Source organism: Nelusetta ayraudi, unplaced genomic scaffold (assembly GCF_046127955.1).
Source record: "Nelusetta ayraudi isolate G7.1 ecotype Tasmania unplaced genomic scaffold, CSIRO-AGI_Nayr_v1 ptg000014l, whole genome shotgun sequence".
NCBI classification, from domain to species: domain Eukaryota; kingdom Metazoa; phylum Chordata; class Actinopteri; order Tetraodontiformes; family Monacanthidae; genus Nelusetta; species Nelusetta ayraudi.
Genome location: NW_027466064.1, coordinates 598,122 through 612,122, shown reverse-complemented (window position 1 = coordinate 612,122; position 14,001 = coordinate 598,122). Strand labels below are relative to the sequence as shown.

At 55.1% G+C, this 14,001-nt stretch overlaps 2 protein-coding genes and 1 long non-coding RNA gene across 4 annotated transcripts; 2 read left to right on the top strand and 1 right to left on the bottom strand.

Annotated features, from left to right (window-relative positions):
- Nucleotides 1-100: 100 nt before the first annotated feature.
- Nucleotides 101-1,473, top strand: LOC142886124 (uncharacterized). The gene is made up of 4 exons (XR_012926378.1): nucleotides 101-260; nucleotides 680-734; nucleotides 998-1,096; nucleotides 1,272-1,473. It is a non-coding gene; the product is annotated as an uncharacterized LOC142886124 (long non-coding RNA).
- A 544-nt stretch (nucleotides 1,474-2,017) lies between these two features.
- idua (alpha-L-iduronidase) lies at nucleotides 2,018-6,138 on the bottom strand. 2 transcript variants are annotated; one of them, XM_076023056.1, is made up of 14 exons: nucleotides 5,870-6,138; nucleotides 5,219-5,359; nucleotides 5,047-5,129; nucleotides 4,855-4,962; nucleotides 4,628-4,723; nucleotides 4,286-4,488; nucleotides 3,996-4,175; nucleotides 3,690-3,906; nucleotides 3,307-3,522; nucleotides 3,080-3,201; nucleotides 2,766-2,891; nucleotides 2,586-2,662; nucleotides 2,430-2,527; nucleotides 2,018-2,356 (listed from the first exon to the last, which is right to left on the bottom strand). In XM_076023056.1, the coding sequence occupies exons 1-14, from the start codon at nucleotides 6,007-6,009 to the stop codon at nucleotides 2,211-2,213; spliced, it is 1,953 nt and encodes a 650-aa protein (XP_075879171.1). In that variant the 5' UTR covers nucleotides 6,010-6,138; the 3' UTR covers nucleotides 2,018-2,210. The 2 variants fall into 2 exon arrangements, with proteins under 2 accessions (XP_075879171.1, XP_075879170.1); XM_076023055.1 differs by having other exon boundaries at nucleotides 5,047-5,132; nucleotides 5,870-6,137.
- A 330-nt stretch (nucleotides 6,139-6,468) lies between these two features.
- ift81 (intraflagellar transport 81 homolog) lies at nucleotides 6,469-13,581 on the top strand. The gene is made up of 18 exons (XM_076023050.1): nucleotides 6,469-6,912; nucleotides 7,296-7,399; nucleotides 7,500-7,680; nucleotides 7,781-7,870; nucleotides 7,968-8,033; nucleotides 8,108-8,218; nucleotides 8,385-8,469; nucleotides 8,556-8,719; nucleotides 9,113-9,208; nucleotides 9,596-9,769; nucleotides 10,698-10,847; nucleotides 11,157-11,285; nucleotides 12,041-12,130; nucleotides 12,323-12,409; nucleotides 12,564-12,635; nucleotides 12,720-12,805; nucleotides 12,893-12,938; nucleotides 13,028-13,581. The coding sequence occupies exons 1-18, from the start codon at nucleotides 6,769-6,771 to the stop codon at nucleotides 13,208-13,210; spliced, it is 2,058 nt and encodes a 685-aa protein (XP_075879165.1). The 5' UTR covers nucleotides 6,469-6,768; the 3' UTR covers nucleotides 13,211-13,581.
- The last annotated feature ends 420 nt before the right edge of the window (nucleotides 13,582-14,001 follow it).

Here is a 14,001-nt window from a genome sequence, read left to right as displayed (position 1 = left end):
CACAGCCGGAGATTTGACTGAATGAAAGAACACCGCTTCGCTTGGAGAGCTGAGTCAAATGAACCGGCTCACTAAAAACGACCGGAACTCTCGTAGCTGCCGCTGTGAAACCATAGAAGAAGAAGAAGAATCCTCCCTCCCGCCCCCTCTGGTCTCGCAGTCCTTTCAACGGTGCTCAAGTGACCTCTGTTGTTAGCTGTTAGCCGTTAGCCTGCCGGAACTCCATGGCTCCTCCAGTCGCGGTGTCGCCGCTCATCAAGGTTTGAGTCTCGGTGTGGAAACACCTCTGTTTGTGTGAATGTGAACTGTAGTTCGGAGCTCTTCCACTTCAGGCTGTGTCCCCGAACTCTCCGCCATGCTAGCAGTTAGCTGGGACCCAGGCTAGCTGACGGCTGACAAACTGTTTTAACGGCTTTAATGACGCATGAGTCAAGGTGTACTCGCAGTGCTCGCGGAATGCTAAGCTAACGTTCGAGTTCGAGTTTTATCCAGCAGGAAGAACTGGACGACGGTCCAACTATGGGTACTGGTGCATTTGTTTTGGGCTCGTTGTTGTCCCCTGCTGGTCACTCTCTGTACAGAGGTCCCCAGTAACTAACGGAGTGATGAGCAGGAACCCCTCCTGCAGTCACTCACTGGTGGTGAGTCAGTGAGTCCTGACCTGTAGTTTCCTCCTCAGACGGCCCGGTACTCTGCTCTGATCGCTGGCATCATCTACGGCAAGCGGCGCTATGGTGAGTCGAGCATCGCGCGAGCTCAGACACAGAACACCCTGGTGTTATTCTGCTAGAACCAATTAGCAACATATTTTTTCTAAACTGGCGGAATTGATGAACAGCAGACATCTGAGATGACCGTTAATGACCTGAATTATTAACTCATCCCACTTGTTTAATGAGAGAGAGGTGCCTGCAGCAGCTCCAGTCAACTGGTGTGCTGCGACTGGTGACCAGAGGAACCTGAACCCTCACGCAGTCTGACGTGTCTTCCCGCCCAGAACACCTGAAGCCCATCGCTGCCGAGGAGCGGCGGGTGGAAGAGGAGGAGAAGAAGGTTCGGGAGGAGCAGGAGCGCATCGCCAAGCAGCTGGCAGAGGGTGAGTCCTCAAGCTCGCCCCCTACTGGCTGTGCCCATACTGCATGGGCACAGAATTCTCCTTTTAATCTCGTCAGTGCAAATATTTTAGATTGACGAGTTAAAGTGGGCAAGAGCGCCCCCTGGAGGACAGACCGCAGTGTGAACATCTGCCTGCTTCTCCTGCTTCTTTGCAGCCAACGAAGACACCATCCTGAAATGAAACCTCCAGAGCAGCGCCCCCTCCTGTTCACTCCTGTTATCCTGACGTAGTGAGATGACTGAGCGGAAGCCCGAGGACGCCCCCTGCTGTCACAGCCACTTTCTGCATTAACTTATTTGTCTTCAGCCACGGAGAAATGTTTTGTGTTCATCTCATTAAAAGAGAACTAAGCAGTCGTCCAGCCCAGGTTCTTCCTTTCAGCTGTTGGTGGTGTTGTGGAAAAGAGCAAAGATGCCGATGCAGGAATACTGGGATAATAAGTAATTTAATGAACAAACAATAAAAAGGGGATCGGAGCTCCGAGGCACAAAACACAGTAAAATGGGAGTGCGAGTGCGAGGAGGAAAGGAGGAAGAAGGTCTTTTATACACTGGACTGGGAGGGGAAGAGATAAGGAAGGGAAGAAGAGGAAAACAAAGCACAGAGAATCGGCACAAGCTGACACATTTACAGCCTCCTCTGGTGGACCACGAGGAGAATGTCTCGAGAAGGTTATACTATGAAACGAACAGATTACACGTGCTACTAGTGATCATATGACACAGAATACAACATAATAAAGAATAACCCAAGAATACATATTTCCCATTACAGTGGCGCCGTCGATCATTTTCATGCACTGAAACTAGAATAAACTCTCAGCAAATTCTATTCTAGTTCTAATTTGGCTGTAGGACTGGTTCTGACTGGCTCTTGTAGGAAGAACAAGACACACACTGATTGGTTGGTTGACCTCCAGTTGATCAAGGACTTTATTAACCCCGTAAGATCTCAACACACACACACAGTGTTGATAAAAAGTCACGCACACTCGGTGTCGGATGGTGTCTATCACGAAGCTCCGCCCACTTAAAAAACACAATCAAGCGCAAGTTGATCTTTGTTGGAAATTTTAAAATGTTTCTCCACCAAGTCAAAGTGGAAACGGCGAAGACGACTGGGAGGGCGGGGCCAGGGGCGGAGCATCCTCTCGGTACCTCTCCGGGGGGCAGAACGGGCCGGGCCGATCCCAGTAGTCCACCGCTCGCACCCGGTACAGCCCGCCCACTTCCTGCTCCTCTGCACCAAATGACAGGAAGTGACATCAGCAAGCAAGGGGTGACTGAGGAAGGCTCCGCCCTCCTCTGCTCACCTGGTGAGTGGAGGAAGGAGGTGAAGATGCTGTCGCCGTTGATCCTGGCGAAGCCTCCGTCTGCGCCGCTGAACTCCACCTGGAAAGTCTTTACACACCTGGAGGGGGAGGAGCCAGTCAGACCCGTTCGACTCCGCCCCCCACCCAGCAACCTACCTGGCCTGCACGGCGTCGTCCGACCACACCAACAGGACTTGACCTCTGGTGACCCCGATGAAACGCAGCCCGCTGACCTGATGGCAGACAGAGATGGGACGCCGTGTCACTAAGCCCCGCCTCCTGTCGGGAGGAGGAAGTGCCGCAGCGCCGCTTCCTGTTTCGCCGGCCGCCCCTCACCTGACCAGGTGCGGCTTCGGGCCGAGCGCACACGTGGACGAGGAGGACGGAGGGCAGCGACAGCCTGACCTTCAGAGTCAGAGCGCCCCCTGCTGGAGCCTCGTAAGGCCCATCCAGCTGAGGCTCCTGGGGTGGGGCGAGGGAGTTGGAGGTGACCGAGGCAGTAGAAGTACACATACTGGTGTTAATAATTTGTGGTAAAATACTCTGGTAAAAGTAAAAATCATTTAAAAATACCATGAATGAAACAGGACAAGACAACCACTGCGTTTTTCCACCTCTGGGTGGGGGCATGGTCAACGGCGGCGCCGTACCTGTTGGCTGCGCAGGCGCCTGAACTGCTCCACGCTGGGGAAGTCGGGCCGGCCCATCTCCTGCCACAGCCGGGCCGGGTTGCTCACCTGGTTGTCCAGGTAGAAGGTGACGTAGCGGAGACCTGCAGGCAGGACGCACGCAGCAGGTGGTGGCAGCAGACACACACACACACACACACACACACACACACACACACACACACACACACACACACACACACACTCACCTGGCTGTGCATCCAGTCCTGTCAGAGACACGGTGACGTCATCAGAGGTGTTGGAGGTTCTGTTGTCGTCGCTGTTGAAGACCAGCACTGCTGCCTGCCAGCTGTCGGCGCCGCTGCCGGCCACCGCCGCCCTCTGGTGGCAGCTGGCCAGAACTCCCAGCGTGCTGCTGCTGCTCCCCGCCGAGCTGTGGACCCCAGCGGCGACCTGCGTCTCACCTGAGGGGGGGCAGCACCACCGCAGGAGTCAGACAACACGCCCAAAGACAGGAGGTGGGGGAGGCGGAGGAGGAGGAGGCGGAGGCGGCGGTGGAGGAGGAGGAGGTGGTGGGGGTGGTGGTTGAGGAGGAGGAGGAGGCGGAGGAGGAGGAGGAGGAGCCACCCACCCAGCAGCGCCAGCAGCGCCATGACGGTGAGGACGGGCTTGCGGAGCAGCTGCACGTGCGGCGGCTGCGTGTTGTTGACCTGGAAGCGGGCGGTGAGCGTGCGCTGGCTGAAGGCGTGCGGGTGGTAGCTGAGGAAGGCGTTGTCGTTGCTCAGCAGGCTGTAGTTGACGGTGCTGTTGGGGTCGGACAGCAGCAGGTCCTGATGCTGCTGGATCACCTGGCGGGCCGAGAGGTGGCAACAGCGGTCAGCGGGCGGGGCTGGGCGGGGATCCGGCCAATCGCAGACGCTCGCGCGGGCCGTCCCACCTTGACCACCAGGGCGGCGTAGGTGGCGTCGGCCCTCCACTGGAGGGGCTTGGACCAGCCCACCAGCGGGTCGGCCTCGTCGTTGTACAGGGGGCGTGTCCTGAACCTGGGGAAGCGCCGGCCGATCTCCTCCATGGTCTGGAGCTCCTGCTGCAGGATGGCCAAGGAGGCGCCTCCTCCCTGGGGAGGGGAGGGGGAGGGGGAGGGGGAGGGGGAGGGGGAGGGCAGTCATGTGACCTGACCTACTGAGGCCAGCTGATGTAAAGGTGGTGGTGGGAGCGGCGGGCCACCTTCTTGTGCAGGGCGATGTAGTCCAGGCGGACGCCGGTCTCCCCGGTGAAGTAGTTGGTGCCGCGGTCGCAGTGCTGCAGCAGCGCCCAGCAGAACGGCGAGTGGGGGGGCGAGTGGCACGAGTCCCCGGGACCGCCCAACCTCAGCTGTGGGCTGGCGGCCAGCAGACCCTCGGAGCAGGCGTCGTAGTACTTGAGGAACCCTGGAGGAACGTCCAGGTAGTGCAGTAGTGAAGAGCGCAGCGACCGAGACCAAGACCAAGACCAAGACCAGGACATTGGGAGACCGAGACCAATCTGGAGCACTACAACACTACGTCCAGGGGTCAGTGGGGGGTTTACCTTGTATGGAGACGCTGACATTGTCAAAGTCGTGGTTGTTGGGTTCGTTCCAGGTCTCAAAGTTCCACTGGGAGACCTTCTCTAGGCCGTACCTGTCTGAGAGGAGGGAGGGGCTGCTTCAGGCCTCCGGTCCGGTAGGTGGAAACACCATCCGGAGAAGAAGGAGAAGGAGAAGAAGGAGAAGAAGGAGAAGGAGAAGGAGAAGGAGAAGAAGGAGAAGAAGTTACCTATGAACCTCCTGGCTGTGAGGAACACCAGGTTCCTCCACTCAAACACCTGCCACTTGTCCTCAAAGTCCGTGAAGAAACCAGAGACGCTGCCCATCAGCTCGAAACCTGAGGAGCAACAGTCAGACTTCAGAACAGCTTCACCGCCCATCCGACTGAACCCCAAGGGCGAGGGTCAGGGTCCAAGGTCACCTGGTCGCAGTCCGTTAATCCACAGCAGCTCCACCAGCTGGTCCAGGTGGGTGAAGTTGTAGTGGACCTCACCACCACCGTCTCTGCTACAGCAACAACAAAAGGCCACAGTCTGACTGTTTCCAAGTGTTCTCTGTCTGTTACTGGCTGTTTCTGACTGTTGCTGACTCACTGCGCTGAGACCAGCTCCATCATCCAGTGGATCCGGACCTGCTGGATGCCTTGGTGGGGGACCGAGCCCACCAGAGCCAGGTTCTGCTGCTGGTCGGGGCTCAGGTCGAACAGGTGGGCATCGCTGTGGGGCAGGGGCGGGCTACACACACAGGACACACAACAACAACACAGAGTTGGAACATCCGTCCTCCATCCATCCATCCATCCATCACATCCATCCATCCATCCATCCATCCATCATCCATCCATCCATCCGTCCATCATCCATCCATCCGTCCATCCATCCATCTATCAATCCATTCATCCATCATCCGTCCATCCATCCTCCATCCATCCTCTATCCATTTTCTAGACCCGTTTCCTCCTGCACTCAGTTTCCTCCTGTACACCAATGAATGATATTTATTTAGAAAGCAGCAGAAGACATTAAGCAGTAGAGAGAACTCAGGGAGAAAGTGTGGATGGAATTTCTGGCTGTTTTTCAGTCGTAAAGCAGGAAGTAGAAGAGTCAAGGGTTACAACCAACACGTTGGAGCTGATACAACTGATACAAACAGATTGTTTCGTGTTGGAACGATCGCACTGATTGTAGCAACACAGGAAACTCCACCCCACACTGCGTGCACGTCATCACCGCGTTCGGACCCACCAGAAGCCGGTACTGGTCCAGAAGTGTCTCAGTTCTGCGGTTCTTCTGTCCGCCTCCACGCTGATCGTCGCTTCGGAGGCTGCGCAGCTTCTGACGGCGACCAGCAGCAGCAGCGGCAGCAGCGGCGGCAGCGGCGACATGTCGGAACCTGACGGCGGTCAATGCGCTGTACGGCGGAACGTCTCAGCCTGCATCTGAATCAAAACAAAGGTCTTGACTCAAGTTTGACTCTTCGGCTCCTGTTTCGATTCAGTGTGACGCGGCCAGCCACGCCTACTTCCGGTGAGTCGACCAAAGAGGAAGAAGCAGCCAAAGCTGGCTTCCTACGTTAGAAACTTTAAACTTTTATTTATTTGTATGGCACTTTTCATACACAAAGCAGCTCAAAGTGCCTCACAACAAAGAAAGAAAACACAAACAACAAAGAGAAGAATACAATAATAAAATAATTACACATAAAATACGTAAAATATATAAAAATAGGTAACATGTAGATGGAATTGTGACCAGTGACTGCCTCATCTCCTGTTCCAATGTCCACTCAGTAGGTGGCGGTAATGCTCCGAACACTGAGGAATAAACTGGCATTAAACGAAAGGAAGAAGAAGAAGAAGCTGGCTTCCGGTTAGCAACCAAGCAGCGACGCCGCCACCGTTTCCCTTGACGACAGCCAGCGTCTGCGTGACGGCCACATAGCTCACGAGCAGCTTTGAAGACACGAAAACCTTTTGGAATGTGTGACGTCATTCTTTCGTAACTCATCGTCATCAGCGAGTCTGGCGTGCTTTTGTTGTTCTCGTGACCACGATCGTGAGTTTGTGTTAAAGTTCAAGAGAGCTCGCCGTAGAGGTTAGCGGGTTAGCATTAGCAGTTAGCTAACAGGCGGACAGAGGAGCAGGATGGGCGAGCAGCTCAAGTTCATCGTGGAGCAGCTCAACCGGGAGCCGTTCAGCAAGAACCTGAACCTCATCACCTTCGACTCGGTGGAGCCCACGCAGCTGCTGCAGATCCTCAACGATGTTTTGGCTGAGATCGACTCCAAGGTACCGAACCGAGTCCAGAACCGCCACATTTCCGATGGAACGATGTTCAGGAGTCAAATATGTGTCGTGTTGCATTTTGTTCTGTTGCGTTGCGTTGCATTGAACCCAGTGGTTCTCAGGCTGTCTCTGTCATGCCCCCCTTTGGAGAAAGAACAGTATTCAAGCCCAAAATTTTAAACTTTATTGAAACAACATTAAAAAACAAAAAACAAACAAACATTCCTCTCACCTGTTTTCTGATGAGCAAATAAACAACCGCAACCCTCACCTCATGTTTCGCGCATCCCCCGACATGACTCTGCTCCCGTCAGGGGGCGCCCGCCACCCACTTCAGATCAGAAATACTGATTTAACTCGTGCTAACGGTGAGCTCGTGTGTTTAGCACGCTTTAGACATCCGCGAGGAGCTTCCTGAGCAGACCATGAAGAGGATGTGCGCCCTGCTGGGGATGTTCAAGTACAAACCTCCCGGGAGCTCATCGGATGTGTGAGTACACACACACACACACACACACACACACACACACACACACACACACACACACACACCTCACCTCACCTGTCTCCCCCCCACACCCCCCCTGCAGGAGCTCCTTCAGGCAGGGTCTGGTGACGGGCAGCCAGGCCGTGGTCCACCCCATCCTGCACTGGCTGCTGCAGCGGCTGCCAGAGCTGAAGAAGAGAGCCTACCTGGCCCGCTACCTCGTCAAGCTGGAGGTCCCTGTGGAGTTCTTGCTGGATGACGTCATCAACGACACCTACCAACAGGTAGGGGGCAGCAGTCCAAACCCACTGGGAGGAAGACGTTGGAGAACTGTGAGAGTGAACTGTGTGTGTGTGTGTGTGTGTGTGTGTGTGTGTGTGTCAGTACGAGGAGCTGGTGGAAGGCTTTAAGAAGTGTCACAAGGAGTGTGAGCAGCTGAGGACTTCGGGCTTCTCCACTGCGGAGATCAGACGGGTGAGTGGGTCACCTGACCTGACACCCAATCAAAGCGCAGCAATGACTGTGGGTGCAGTTTTGAACTGGTGTGTGGTGATCATCTTCTCTCCTCCAGGACATCACTGCCATGGAGGAGGAGAAGGAGCAGCTGGTCAAACGTGTGGAGAGGCTGAAGAAGAGGGTGACCTCCACACTTCCACACTCCCACACTTCTCCCTCGCTTTACCTGCCGTGCTAACCCGACACGTCCACTAGGTGGAAGCAGTGTCCAACCACCAGCGCATGCTGGAGCAGGCCCGACAGCTGCGTGTGGAGAAGGAGCGGGAGGAGGCGCTGAGTCATCAGAAGCAGGAGCAGAAGAACCAGGTAGTGGCGTCATTCAGGGACTCTGCAGGTCCTGCTTGTCCTGGCTCGCCAGTCACTTTGCTGCAGCGCCCCCTGGAGGGAAGGACTGGCTTGTGCGCTATGAAGACTTTGTGCCGCGCTCTCCTGAGAAGTTTGTCATCACATCAGGTGTTGCACCTGTGTCCAGATGTTCCAGGTGGAGCAGCGGTTGCAGCGGGTGCAGCAGCAGCTGAAAGAGATGCGCCAGGCCACCGCCGACGCCGACCCGGAGCGTAAGTCCTGGTTCCGCCCGCCCGGCTGGTCCAACAGTGTCCCGGTCAGGAAGGTCTCTGTCCTGACACCGAGGCTCTGCCCACAGGCCTGCTGAGGAGGCTGGAGGAGGAGGCCAAGATCAACTCCTACATGGTGTCCGAGAAGCTGCCCAGGGAGCTGGAGGCCATGAGGCGCTCGGTCCACTTCCTCCAGAAGGTGGCGGCAGAGCCCGCCATGGGCCACGCTGACCTGCAGGAGCTGGAGGAGAAGGTGAGGAGCGCTGTGGAGGTCTCCACCTCGTGTACCTGGTGAACAACCGACCTCGTGAGTGGTCAAAAGGTCACTCAGAGGTCAAAGGTCAAGGACAAAATCCAGTGTTGTGTGTGATTGTGGTCCACTGAGGAAAGGCCAGGTCACTTCTCCACTTCCTCACACCAAGGCTCAGACTGTTTGTGTTTCTGAGAGCCAGCAGCATCACAACCAAAACAAATCCAGGTTGTTTTTCTCCTGCTGGTGGTCTCATGCCTGGACGGACCAAGCCCAGTTCCAATAGATAGTTCTAATGGTGTCAGCTGGTCATGTGTTGCTCTAAGTCAGACTCCAGGACGTTGGAGTGGAGCCACATCAAGGTGACCCTGCCGCTGTGGTCCTTCCCCCCCCCAGGTCAGAGCTGCAGAGTCCCAGATCAACCAGCTGATTGAGAAGAGGATGATGAGGAGCGAGCCCATGGACGACAAGCTGACCCTCTACAGACAGCAGGTGCAGTGGACGGTGGTGGTTCAGTAGCAGAACCTGATGCCTGGATGAAGGAGCTCAGGCCCTCAGGAAGTGAAGATCCTGAGTCTCCACTCTCGACTGTCTGGAGAGAAACCTTCTCTGCTCGCTGTGTGTTTGACTTTTGTGTGAAGTGATGAACCTTTAGTCAACACAGAGTGAATCACCTGAAAGCCAGTTTCAGTGTAAACACACCATGTGTAAACAAACAGGGCTGCGATCCTGGTTCTGCTGCTCTGGGATCAGCCGAGTGGCTGCAGTATGGAGATGTTTGTTGGACTGTGTGTGTGTGTGTGTGTGTGTGTGTGTGTGTGTGTGTGTGTGTGTGTGTGTGTGTGTGTGTGTGTGTGTGTGTGTGTCTCTCCCTGGCAGGCCTCCATCATCGTCCGCAGGAAGGAGTCGAAGGCAGAGGAGCTGCAGGAGGTCCGGGAGGAGCTGCTGGCTGTGGAGAAGGAGCTGAGGCAGAGGAGCGGCCAGGAGCTCGCAGAAGGAGGAGAAGGAGGAGAAGGAAGAGGAAGAGGAGGGGAGGTGGTCAGGGAGGAGGAGGTAGGAGCTCCTCCCACGACATCTCACACCTGATTGGTTGATCCCCAGAGCGGAGGAGAGAGAGCAAGGAGTCCACACACACACACACACACACACACACACACTGTCTGGGCAGGAGCAGGAGGTGCACAAAGTGGAAGCAACAAGAACTCCTGTCTGACCTGTGAGTGGGAGGGTCCTAGGTCACAGTGAGTGGGCGGAGCCAGGATGAAAGGCTTCAGTTGGTGGAAACATCTTATCAGACTGGAGATGATCTGTGGCACAGGCATTTTCCATCCAGCTGGTGGTGTGTCATCACATGGCAGACACCAGCTGCACACTGAGTGAGAGAGTGAGAGTGAGAGAGTGAGAGAGTGAGAGAGTGAGAACTGCATGTGCTGCTCAGTAACATGGAACCACGTCATCAGCACACACAGCCACTGGGACCAGTTCAACTCCAGGCTGAAACTGGGGAGCTCTCAGCCAATGGTGACCTCCAGCTCCAAAAATACACACAAGAACAAAAGAACACACACACACTCACACACACACACACACACACACACACACATTCAGCGCCCCCTGGGGACATGGAGCACATTGTATGATTTCTGGGGCTGTTCTCCCCTGAGCCTGTTCATTTATAGCGAAGACACACACACACACACACACTCACACACACACACACGGTGCACTCTGGGAGACTGGCCCTGTCTTTTTATAGCTCCTTTTTTCCACACTTATTTCTCCTTGAAAGCTCAAAACGAGCGTTCTCATTGGCTGTCGGCATCAATCATGTTTGTGTGGATTTGCTTTCTATTCCTGATTGTTGTTGCAAATACTGACTGCTGTGTGTGTGTGTGTGTGTGTGTGTGTGTGTGTGTGTGTGTGTGTGTGTGTGTGTGTGTGTGTGTGTGTGTGTGTGTGTGTGTGTGTGTGTGTGTGCCAGATGAAGCGGCTGGTGTCCCGCCTGCGCAGCAAGGGGACGGCCTACAAGAGGAAGCGCCAGGAGATGTCTGAGCTGAGGGCGGAGTTTGGTGTCCTGCAGCGCACTGAGGAGATCCTGAGGCAGAGACACCAGGACGTCCACCAGCAACTGGTACCAGCAGCAGCAGTAGGCTAGAGGGTCACTGGGTCCTGGAGGTGGACCGCAGCCTCACCCACTGACACACACACACACACACACACACAAACACACACACACACGCACGTCCTCACTTTCCAGGAATGGACCTGGTGTTTGTGACACGCTGACGCAGACTGAGCTGCTATTTGTGACTCCTGCAGAAATAGTCTGTTAGCATCAGCCACTGAGTGTGTGTGTGTGTGTGTGTGTGTGTGTGTGTGTGTGTGTGTGTGTGTGTGTGTGTGTGTGTGTGTGTGTGTGTGTGTGTGTGTGCACTGGCAGCAAAGCATGGAGGCAGAGAAGGGCATCAGCGGCTACAGCTCCACCCAGGAGGAGCTGGAGAAGGTGTCGGCCCTGAAGAGCGAGCTGGACCAGCAGAAGGGCCGGACGTTGGACGACATGTCTGAGATGGTAACAGCTGTGTGACGAAGCCCCGCCCACCTCTCACTGCCTTCTCGCTCTCAATAACCTGCTCCCCACTGGAGGCTCCCTGCACCTCCACCCAGCAGCTCCAGTCTCAGGCAGCAGGAGACGCAGCCTGGACCATCATCATGTCAGGGAGGAGAGCAGCTTCTGCTCCTCTGCCTGCTGGCTCATTCGCTCTCACAGTGGTTCACCAAAAAAAAAGTGATAATTCTAAAAATTTGAACAAAGTGCAACTGCGATTTGCAGGTGTTTCCATTGAATGGTGTGAAGCGCATCAGCCGTAGTCCTCCTCAAAGCCACAAGCCCACTTAGAGGAGGATGGAGCTACAAAACAGTTTGCAATAAATCTGCATTTCCATGGTGTTCGATGACTTGGAAACAATATTGCGTCTCCTCCTCCATCCAATCATAACGCGCCATTGTCACTGGTCAGTCAACTGGTCACGTGACCCCGTGCGTCACGTCCGCTGACGTGTCAACGTGAACAAAGTGTTTCCAGGACACTTTGACCATTTACCTGTGCATGCGTGTGAGAAACCAGCTGATGAGAGTCAGAACCTGTGAGCCATGTGCGAGAGCTTTTTCCCAGTGGAGCTGCTTCCATCACCATTCACATGTTTAGGTTTTGCTCAATTGTAGGGGCCATGGAAACACAGCCGGTGTCATCATCACACTCCTGTAGTGTAACGTGAAAAACGAGCGTTCTCATTGGCTGAACACGAGGTGTGGTGCATCCTCAGGTGAAGAAGCTCAACGCCATGATCGTGGAGAAGAAGTCGGCTGTGGCGCCCGTCCTGAAGGAGCTGCGCTCGCTGAGGCAGACGTGTCAGGTGGGTGTGGGCCCGTCGAGACACCAGGACCACCGGTCGGTGCAGGTTCCCTCCTGCTGACCAGGACCAGGAGCCCGGCAGGCTGCACTGGGGACTGACCATTCACTGCTTCAACACGCAGGCAGGTGGAAAGTGTTGAGAAGATCCACCACCTCACTTCTTCTGTGTGTGTGTGTGTGTCTGTGTATTCAGGAGCTGATTGTGGAACATGAGGAGAAGAAGAAGCAGTATGAGAGCTGTGCTGCAGGTCTGGAGAGCAACCGCTCCAAACTGGAGCAGGTAGGATCTCTCACTCGGGCTCTACAGCCGCTCAAAGGTGTAGATCTGGGTCGGTGGTAGGTCTGGATCAGTGTAGGCCTCGATCGGTGCAGGTCTGTGCTGCTGGGATGTGTTGCTCACCACGTGTGCGTTGTCTGCTGTTCTTCCTCTGCAGGACGTGAAGGTTCTGCAGGAGGAGACCACCCAAGAGGAGAACAGATACAATCAGATCACCTCCATGACGGAGGCAAGTCGAGAACACGGAGACGAGAAGTTGGAGCTGCTGTGGGTCCTCAGGCAGGAAACTCAACCTCTCTTTCTGTTCCGACAGACCGTCAAGATGCAGCTCCAGCGAGCAGCAGACGAGATGAAGATCTATGTGTCATCTGATCCGCAGGAGAAGAAGAAAGCCCTCAGGTGAGCAGCCGCAGTCACACGATCACTGCGTACAACCGCTGGAAATCAAAACCACAAAGCAGTCTCCACCTTCTGGCTGCTCTGCAGGGAGGTCCTCATGAAGAACATCTCAGAGCAGGAGCTCCTGGGCAAGGTGAGGACCTTGTTTTGGAAGCCAACGGATCCTGTGGCTCCAGCATGTCCCTCTTCAACCTGTGTCTTCTGCTTTCTTTTGGTCTCCAGAAGCTCCGTGAGAAGCAGAAGATGGTGCGGGAGAACCACAGTGCCAACATGGAGCAGGTGAAGATGTGGCGTGACCTGGAGCAGCTGATGGAATGCAAGAAGCAGTGCTTCATCCAGGCTCAGAGCCAGGCCTCCATCGGTCAGGTGATCCAGGAGGGTGGCGAGGACAGACTGGTCCTCTGAGGGGAGCCTCCACCATCCTGGAGGTGGCGCTGCCTCCAGTTGCTCTCCGCTGTGTGAAGACGTTTTCAAAGTGTCAGCAGATAACGGCCGACAAAGTGGAGCTCTCAGGAAGTGACTGAGGTGGTCGGCTATTTTTGGCAGCAGCCACGTGAGTCCGAACGGAGAGTCTGGCCAAGTTTGGAATTCAGCGTCCCAGATCAAACTGTTGCGTCTTTTTATCCCATAATAAACACTGTTTTTTTGCTCAGGATCTTTTTTATCTGCTGGACACAGACCTTCTCCACTGAATGTCTCTCTGGCCCTCTGCCTTTGGCTTCCTCTGATGATGACCCTCCAAAATAAAAGCAGCAGGTACTTGGGCCGGTTTTTAATGCTGTGTTGTTCTATGGAAGCGGGTTCTGTAAGGACGAGCTCTCGCTCGTGTCCCTCAGTGTAACCCCAGCAGGAAGTTAATCCTGTGCTGACAGCTTCATGGCTGTGGCTCCAGCTGCCAAGGGATCAGGTGTTGGCAGCGGCAGCGGCGGCAGCAGCAGCAGCAGCTTAGCCAAGTTGTTCCTGCAGCACAGTGTGTGCTCCTCGGGGCCACACAAACCGTGTTAACAGATGACACACGCCAGTCCTGCAAAATATCTGACCTGGACCCTTGCCCCCCCCCCCCCCCCACCACCCATCACTCTCTCCTCCACACCTTCACATGCAGTATCGCTGACTAGCTGACTTCTTACTGGCTAAAAAGGAAAAGGGAAAAGTTGGATCTGAAAAACCCTTCAACCCACTTCTTCAATCACTCT